At 41.8% G+C, this 10,408-nt stretch overlaps 1 protein-coding gene across 1 annotated transcript; it reads right to left on the reverse strand.

The window, feature by feature from the left end:
- Positions 1-231: 231 nt before the first annotated feature.
- pax10 (paired box 10) lies at positions 232-9,291 on the reverse strand (the record flags this gene model as incomplete). The annotated part of the gene is made up of 7 exons (XM_080009538.1): positions 232-257; positions 3,436-3,583; positions 6,221-6,294; positions 6,444-6,603; positions 7,037-7,119; positions 7,439-7,603; positions 9,195-9,291. 7 exons carry the CDS (start codon positions 9,289-9,291, stop codon positions 232-234), a joined length of 753 nt encoding a protein of 250 aa, XP_079865664.1.
- Positions 9,292-10,408: the final 1,117 nt, after the last annotated feature.

The raw sequence follows: 10,408 nt of genomic DNA on the forward strand, positions 1-10,408 counted from the left end.
CCATAGGAACCCAACCTGCCCTGGATGTACGGCCTTATATGGTCAGGAGGGCCGAGAGTTGCTTGTGTGAACAACGAACATGCCAGAGAATGCAAATGTCCATGTGTGTGTGTGTGTGTGTGTGTGTGTGTGTGTGTGTGTGTGTGTGTGTGTGTGTGTGTGTACGTGCTCATCTCCGCCACCCTGTCTCCCAGGGCACTCAATGTCTCCGCGATATTGCTGTTCGTGCCTTTATTTGCAGTAGGTGTGGCCGGAGACTAACAAAAACAGGAAACTCAGGGTCACATAGGCAGGAAATGCTACTGTTCACTGATAGATAAACAAGAGATCTAACAGCCAAGACATTTTGGTGGGCCTGATTCAGAGAGAGCAGCAGTCATTGACACGCTTTCTCTGCCTCTGCAACCTTGTCACTTTTTCAATTTAACGTTCTAATTTATACCAAGGACCACGTTATACTCATACTCACAGATGTGAATTCAATGTTCAAAATGAGAATCCACCCGCAAAGAACCAATCAGTCGTTTGTGACTTACAGAATGTTTCCCTATTGTTACAAATGCATATTGGAAATATACTACAAATTCTAATGTAATGTTTAAAGAAAAATGCATTGGGTGTGTGGAATTACTCCGCATATATTTAGCAACAAATCCCAATATGGCTCTGTTTTATTTTCAATTTATGTCATATATATATATATATATATATATATATATATATATATATATATAATGACAGCACACCTTTTTTCCAGCTATTGTGATATATTGTAAATATATTTGATATATTATAATATGACCAGTGGCAGTAATTGACATATTATGTTATTCATGCAAATATATTAATAATCATAATATTTTTCACATAATACATCAAGATGGTACTAATTCACTATTCTACTCAATTACCATTCTCCTGTGTCATTTCTTGCTTGAATCTTGAATATTGATACCAGCGTTGTACAGTATATCGCAACTGCACGTGAAAGACACACAATGTCAAATGTCCTTTTTAAATTTTTTTTTAATCGTTCTGGTTTATACAGCGTCACAAAAGGGAAGTACACAAAAATATCTCGTCTAACGGCACGCATACGTCCACAAACACGCACGTCACTGACATTCGCTCAGACACCCTGACCGGTAGTTCCACGCTGCTAGTTTAACAGGTGAAATAGAAGAACTTTAAAGGGTTTAAGGGGGCGCGCGGGGGGGGTGACACAGACGTAACAAAAATAAGTCATCACAATATGGCTATACTATCTGTCACTAGTCTCAGGTATGCTGATTGTCATTTTCTTTTTCTTTTTTCTTGTTATTTGTCATTTGTTTTATTATTGATTTTATTTTTATTTGGAAATGTTGACAGGCACAAAATACAGTGAGCATCTACTTAGACTAATATTTCCATTTTTTGTTGTTTGTTTTGATTGTCTTTGAGTGTTTGTTAAAAGATTGTCTTCCGCTGACTTTGGCCCCCTTGGGGTCACTGTGCAAATCCTGGCTCGGGCTCCCGTGGCGAGGAGAGGAGAGGAGAGGAGAGGAGAGGAGAGGAGAGGAGAGGAGGAGGTCTGTGCTCGATTCTGAATGACGAATCGACTTGTTGCCACTTTTTAAAGAGATAAAAACGATTGTTATTTTCATTGGTATTATGCTCTGTATAAAGTCTCATGCACCAACTGTGTGAGATGGCCTGATGAGGAGTTTTGTGATTGTTGGCAGATGCAAAAAAAGGATTATGGGAATATAAGGATTATTAGGACTGTGGCAGAGAAATCTACTTTTATGCTGTGCTTTTTGGCTTTGAGTTTTACGTCCCAAGATAAAAATGGACCAAATAAGGCCAAAATATCAAAGACATTGTTTCAGTTACATAAATAAAGTATCAGTGCTGCACAATAATTGTCAGGCATTCTCCAGCCAAAGCAGGTGGTCTTTAGTCATGATTATCTGACGCTATTTGATTGTCACAGGCTTTTTCAAGTTCATGTGTAGCTTTAAATTATCTCTCACTTCAGTGTTGTTGGCTTATTCCACTGTTACCGCAGATTATGTTTGTGTTCAACTACCGGCCATTTCATTTGACTCTCCCGGTGTTGATAAATATGTTTGCCATGTGGACTGCTGGGTTGCCATGTTGGGCGACCCACTCTATTGAGTTGTTATTAAAGGATTGTTTCCTTATTTTTCAACCTAGGCCTTGTTAAAATGTTGGTTGCCCTCATTTGTAACCATTTATAGCATAACATCACTGAACCATTTACCATTGAGAAACGTACCACTCAGCTGCAGCTTCTCACTGTGCTTGAATGCAGTCCAATGGGGAAAACGTTTAAGTCCGTTTCACAGACAAAGTGGTAGCTGTCACTTATCCTATATCCTACATTGTAATACATGGGTTGTAATACATGGGTTGCCAGATGTTCACAAAAAATCCCTCTTTGGGTTGTGTTGTGGTGTTCAATATGCAGGCTCAGTGGACTGAGGTGGGAGTTGCTGTTGATTATTTTTCCATGTCTGTCCCAAGTTATGTACAGATATGTGAGCCGATGAATGAGCACGTCGGGTTCTACTGAAGTCTAGTCCAGTATTGGCCCAAGTCCTGCTCACTTCCTGGTACCTGTGCTCCTACCGATGCGCCGGGAGATAGATAACCTGAAAATAGCAAGAAGACATCAAGGGGAGTGAAACAAGAGAACAATTTCTGTTGATGACTGTTTTGTTCATTTGCCAGCACCCAGTGAACACCAGATGTAATTTAGACGGCCCGTCTTTGTTGAGCCTAGCAAAGTCTATCGCTCATTTCCCTTGGGTTAGGTTTTGATCTCTTTTATCTCACATAATTCAACTGAATATTTCTATCATTGCCTACACTTCCAAAATGTGAGCCATGGAAAATATGTGAAAATCTGTTCCAGCCAGTGGTGCTCAGACCGCAGGGATTGTGGGGGGGTGGCTGGTGGGGGGTGGTGCTAGTAGAAAATGATTATTATTTTTTGAGCAATAATTTGCCAAATTTCATATAATTTGTATTTGAAGTTTCTAAATCACATAGGATAATAGTTCTAATTTCTGTTAGATGGGGTGTAATAATGTGTGAATAGGCGATGAATGTGCCACAAAGTAATGTGACTGCTCGACCTGGAGTACTATAAACAACGTTAGTTTGCATATGACACATTTTTGGGGGGCTCGGCAAAAAATACCATGGACATCTGCAGAACTGGCCCGAACCTTCAGATAACTTTTCGGTGTCTTTTCAATCAAAAAAAGGTATATCAGCTATCCACAGCATTAACAAAAAGGGCTCAAACTGACCCAAACATAGATATATAGATATACACACACACACACACACACACACACACACACACACACACACACACACTAAGACACACACACACACACACACGTAAAAGAAAGTAGGACTTACCGGCGCTTGTGTTGGCAGAGTGCGAGGGGTGCAGGTGAGGCGAGGGGTACGGGGGGGAGTCAAACTTGCGGGGGAGAGAGGTGGGGGTGGATGGCGAGGGGGGCAGCATGCATGAGTAGGAGGAAGAGGAGGACTGGGGGGAGAGAGACTGGCGGGAGGAAGTACGAGGAGGAGGCGTGTGGGAGGGTGGATAGAGAGAGAGCAAGAGAGAACAGGAGAAGTAACCATTAGAAAGCAGCACCAGAGCGTTTGAAGAATGTCCATTGAAATGCGAGTCACGTGGAAAGCCATTGAGCGTGACGTGTCGTACAAACTACATGACATTACATATCAGATGGGATTTTTATAGAGGTAGAAAAATAACTTTGAATTCAATTTTAGTCCCTCAAACCCAAACTCCGAGTCCTGTTTGACTTTTTCCGCTGAAGGTTTTAGGGTTAGGGTTAGGCTTCTCTCTTTTTTTTTCCCCCACTTTATTAAAGCCTGGAATAATAAGGAGTCCCTTGCAAACAACAATATTCGCAACTCATGGGTCTGCTGGAGTATGAGTAAAAAAGCACTATGCTCAAAAACTAGTCAGTGTTAATTACTTTAAAAGTCCTCAAATTCATTCATCTTTCAAAGGGAAGGAAGCAAATCCACACTCAAAACTCAAATGTTGAAATGTTCAATATGGTAACAGCCCAATTAAATAAATGTATCAGGTTAACCCGGTTGGGTTGAGTTGGACTTTTAAGCTTTAAGCTGGTCCCTTCGGTAGAGTATAAAATTATGTTTTAAATTTTTTAATTTAAGGGACTAAAATACTATGTGCAGATGTTTTTTCATATACATAGCCATATTCCTTCAACCTATTCCATTTTATTTCAATTTATTTTTTATTGTATTTTATTCTATATATTTTTTATCTTATTCTATAAGTATTCCACTTACTGTATTACGTTTTAGGAGTCAGTTAGTCGGTCTATTAGAAAGGAATTTTCTACTTTTTATTTTATTTTATTTTTTGTACTTTTTCCTAGGACTTATTGTGTGCTATCACCGGGTGCGTTGCATTACATTTCACTGCATATATGTATGGAAGTATGTATATGTATGTGACAAATAAAAATCTTGAATCTTGAATCTTGAATCTTAAAAGTAGCAGGGGGGATTTTGTCACATTACGGGTTGAATTACACACTGAAAAAAGTACTTGAAGGAAAAGGTTCTGGATTAAAGCAGCCGTGAGTAGGTCTTTTGTTGTTTCTTTAAGTGAAACGTTCTTAAGAGAGGAGCAGACTTATGAAGCTCTCTCCTCTTTTCTCATGTTTCCACAACACCATTTTAGACTAAAATTGCCCCCCACCCCCCTTTTTGTTTACTGTAATGTATGTTTCACTGTCATGATGTGGCTCAGTTAGCTGGAATTGCTCATAAACCACAGCATCAAGTATTGCTGTACCGTACCTATGATGGGTAGGTATCCCCGAACGTGTGCACTCTGAACAAAGCAGGAAACAATGACAAGGGAAAAGCGAAACTAAGAGGCGAGAAACGTGACGGCACTTCTGGGAAACACCGAAGCTTTAATTGAACTTAAATGCTTTTAACCCACAGGAGACAATCCACAAAACTGTACCGTGTTCCACGAATGAAATCCATGATCCACAACCACTGGCTGATAGCGGTGCTATGGCTGAAGGCTGCGCGGCTGAAGGTGGCGGACAAACAGTCCGAATCTTTTTCCTCATCCACATCAACATTATCAGCCACTGGTGTCCCTGCCACCTCCCCATCTCCCTGCCCCCCCCCCCCCCGGAGTGACTCGGTACCCCGTGCCGAGGGAGCGGGAACAGAGACACCGTCCCGGAGCGGGGCCAGGGCGCGCACGGAATTCCCACTGTCCCCGCCGGGCTCCGAGCCACTCTAGCGCCGCCCCGAGCCAGCCTCTGAACCAGAGGTGCGTCTCCAATCCCTACCGCCGAAAGACCAGGCCGACGTGCGGATGGGCCTGCTCGGCAGCCGACTCCCTGGCCGGTGCGGGCACCCGAACTTCATATGCCCTACGTCCGGTCCGTGCGTCTCTTAGTCATTTTGTGAAAACGGGCATTTTTTGTTTGTTTGTTGTTCTAGTTATTTTATTTTTTGTTATTCCAAATAGAAAATGAAAATGAAACCATTTTTTAATTTCCGCTCATCAATTTTGAACCCTGGAAAAGAAGAAACGGCTTGTATTTCAACGTTTTTTTATATCCTAAAACGAAAATCAAACAACCACTCGGAGTGATATACACCGGAGTTGGTATTTCAATAACCGCTTCTGAAAGGAAAATCGAATTGAATCTACAAATGGTACACATTTGTAGATTTTTTTTTTTTCTACAGATCTGCTGCGGTACGAATTGGACAAAAATCCACAAACAAATAGGAGGGAAGTGACAAAAGTGCAAAACCAATTTCACATGTACAAATGGATCTACATATGCGTAAATGTGACTTTATATGTATTTGTTGTGCTGAAACTATTTGTAAAACCTAGAACATTTCTATGTAAAATGTAAACATGTGTTTACAATGTTATGCGTGTTTGAAAATCGCTCTGCGTTCTTGCGGCTATGACTTTACGCAACACAAATACAAAAAAAAAAAAAGACATGTTTGTGGATAGCGAGATATTTGTGGGTCATGGTACACGTTTGTGGATTGTCTTCTGGGTGTCACAAATATTAAAGTCCGATAAAAAACGTCCATAGGCGTGTCGTCGTGCGTGCATGCGTGCCAGTCTGCGCGTGTCTGTGTGTACCTGCATATTGGAGAAGACTGAGAGAGAGCCATAGGCGGAAAGAGAGGTTTCACTACGATTGCTGTGTATGGATCCTGAGGAGAAAACACACACACGCACATACACTATTTTACTGCACGGACGCCCACACACACACACACACACTTGATTGGAACGGGCCGCACCTTGAGGTACACGCCACAAAGTGCAGACCAGTCGTTGTGTCACGGGGGCACGGGAGTACCTGAGGAGTTTCCGTGGTGAGGGTGATATACACCGGAGTTGAATGAGGTGTTAAGCGGGGTCTGCGTCTGCTGGCAGGAGGAGGCCCCAGCCCCCGACCTCCGCTGATTTCGTAGCTTCTCTTCCCTCCGCCACTTGGCTCGTCGATTGGAAAACCACACCTGTTCGTTAAAGAGAGGCGGCGCCCACCCCCCGAAAAAGCCACTGTAAGACGTAGCGCATCTGATGACGTGCACAGAAATTCCCCACGTCGTTGTCTCGCGGTTTTGGTCGCCGTCACTCTCGGACGGTCTTGTGTACTGAGCTAGAAGTGCGTTCCAACCGCCGTTCACCAGGTGTTCTTTCACCCTTCAAATAGACGAACGAACGGAAATGAGCTCCTGCGTTACGAGGTCAAAGTTGTGAGGCTGTGCTAATTCATCGGCCCAGGAGGGCAACTCGTCCCTGTGAAAAGTGTGGTAAACACTGTTATCGACGGCCCTTCTACTAACGACCACTTGAATAAACCGTTTGGAAGGCTGTGTTCACTTGTCATACCCAGTAACAGCCACCAGAGGGCCGTAAAAGACCATGACAATTTTCCATGGCGTGTACCTGAATGCGTGCCTCTGGAAGGTCTATCTTGGCTGCAAGTCTCTCTCTGGCAAAGACATCTGGATAATGTGTTCTCTCAAACTCTGTCATTCGGGGAGGGGGAGAGAGAAAGAGCGAGGATGTAGAAAAGTAAAAACTTTTTAAACAAACGAATTAAGTTTACTGTACAGAGCAATATACTGGTTGCTGAGCGGTCACATCAATGGGTCTGTTCTCTCCAACTCAAAAAAGGATTGTGGGAATGAACGGTTGATATTTAATTCATCATATAAACACAAATGTGAGAGAGAGGCTGGGTGGGTGAAAATATGGTTCAAAGTCCGTGGTTGAAATTAATTTCCCCCCAGATATGAAGGCCTGGGCCAGCTTCGGCCGAAGCCTACGGGATCCCAGGGTACAGACCTTTCTCCAGGGCGTCGATCTGCTCCTGGCTGAAGCTGGTGCGATTCCGCTGGAGCTTCCTCTTCAGCTGGAGGTGGAGCTGGGACTCGTCGGCCTCTTCCCTCTCTCTCTGGCCTCCCTCGGCTCCCATCATCCCCATGCCCACCTCATCCGCCACGCAGCCTTCTGTGGGAGGAGGCGACGGGGGTAAATGAGGGAGAGGGAAAAGAATGGACAGAGTGCAAAAGAGGAAGAGAGAGAGATGGGGTTGGTGGAGGATGGGAGAAAAAGAGGAGCCCGGAGCAGTTTGCAACATTAAGCGTGTGTGTGTGTGTGTGTGTGTGTGTGTGTGCGCGCGCGTGTATTTGTGTGTCTATTTGTCAGAGTGTCGGCTCGAGGTGACAAGAAGAATCTTACACATGACCGAGCAGAAACAGAGGGTGCCAATAGCTAAATACACCCGTGCACGCAGGGGGGCACATACACACATACGCAGTAAAAGAAACACACACAAGCATACCAGCATACACACACACACACACACACACACACATACACACACACACACACACACATGACACATGCACACTGATAAGGGGCTTTTAACTCAATTAAGTATAAAACTGTCACATGCCTTCTACGCTTCTAGAAGAGAAAAGGGATAGCACATGAGAGATTATATCACATTGAGAGATAAGAGGAAGGAACAAATCTGTACATTACTCTGTGTGTGTGTGTGTGTGTGTGTGTGTCTGACAGTTTGTTTACTAATACTAATTTTGGTTTTGGTGTATAGGCTTATTGCCAACATTTGTTTACTGTTTAAGGGTTATATTTAATGTCAGTTTATTCTACACTTATCATTCTGCTCCACTGTTTATTTCATAAGTTATGATATAACACTGTATATTTCCTTTTTGTACACAACCTATTTTCAATTTGAATTGTTTTTATTTTATTTTTTAGGTTCTATCTGTTGTTTATCATTAGGTTTGGTGTGTATTGGCAGATTTATTTTTATTTTTATTGGGTACAGTTAAGTGTTAGGTTTATTGTATATTTACCATATATTGCCATTTTATTTTTTCATATTTTTATTGTATTGTTTTATTGCTTTATTATTATTTTGCCTATTGTGTTGTTGTGAGCTGCTGGAACTTTGCAATTTCCCTTTGGGGATGAATAAAATACTTATCTGTCCGTCTGCCTGTCTGTCTACCTATCGATCTACATACAATGTAGGAATGAAAAATAAAGCATACAATCCATGATGCCAACAAGTTAAATCAAATTCAATTCTATCAGACCTCCCATCATATTGTTTTTGGTGCATTGCATTGAATTTAATTAATTAATTAATATACAGTATACAGTATATATATATATATATACATACATACATACATACATACATACATACATACATACATACATACATACACATACACATACACACACACACACACACACACACACACACACACACACACACACACACACACACACACACACACCTCTATCTGTGTTTCCAGGTGTCTATATATACAGATATACAGTACACATAATTTTGGATATTGTATAGACACAGAGAGAGAGAGTCATACCGGTCGATATTTTTAGTGCGTCAAACTTAACTGTATTGAACCAAGTCACAATGATTTGCATTGCATTGAACTTAATTATTAACATAATTTGAAGAAAAGATATATATCTTTATCAATTTCTGCGTGTGTGTGAGCTTCATCCATCTATCCTCTCGCAGGCCTCATCTGCCTACCTGTGTTGTGCGGTGCCATGGGCTGGTGGTACCAGTTGTTGGCCGCTGTCCAGTCTGTGCTGCTCTGTAAATTGAGCATGGTGAGTTTTTCACACATGACCCCCGACGCCGGACCCCTGACCCTTAGCTCTAGCTCTTCCTCTTCCTGAAGTGTGCTGCCTCACGAGGGGCACTTCCCTGATCGCGGCAAGGCAGTGGAAGGGGGGGGGGGGGGCAATGACAAAAGTATGACAAAGAGAAGACAAATAGCAGAACCATTAATTGAAATTAACCAGCAGATTGTATCACAAGATTATGTTTTGCTGCCTGTTATCTCATCTCATTTGATGTTATTACAAGTGACAAAAAAAAACACTTGTGTACATATCACCAAAACAAGGTTACAACTCGATGAATGCTGGTGCGCCTGAGGGACACCTCAGATCCAAATAAACCGTAGAAAATAATATAGATAGATAGATAGATAGATAGATAGATAGATAGATAGATAGATAGATAGATAGACCGATAGACAGATAGAAACTTTATTCAGTGCCCAAAATGAAATTGCAATGCCTCAGCAGTTTACATCAACAAACAAGAAGCAATAATACGTCCAAACAATAGACCGAAAATATAACATATAAAAACAAAAAAATCGAGTGTCAGGATCCTGGGAAAAAGTGAAATATACAATAAACCTCACATTAATTGGACACAATAATAACATTTTATATTATATGGCAGGATAATAGAAAATAAAACCTGAAATGTTGAAAATTTTGGTTATATAAACCTGAAAAATCATCCATTACACGATAAAAATAAATAAAAAAATGACAGGATAATGGAAAATACCCCCCCCCCAAAAAATAAAGATGCATTGCAACATGCAGAAAATTCCACAGGAACAAACACAATCACCGCACTGGCACATACATCACCATTTCTTAAGATCAAAACGTATATACACACTTACATATATATATATATATACATGCATGTTGACTCCCCCATGCCGAAACACGGCATGTACACACACACACACACACACACATACACACACACACACACACACACACACACACACACACACACACCCAGCATCTGAAACACACGAGATTCAGGCCAACGCCAGGCGAGTGCATGGTAATTAAACACGTACACGCTCGAGAGGATCTCGAGGGTCTCTGTTGTCTGACATTAAGTGACTGGCACACGAGACTAGACACCGT

Source organism: Zeus faber (assembly GCF_960531495.2).
Source record: "Zeus faber genome assembly, chromosome: 11".
Lineage (NCBI taxonomy): Eukaryota > Metazoa > Chordata > Actinopteri > Zeiformes > Zeidae > Zeus > Zeus faber.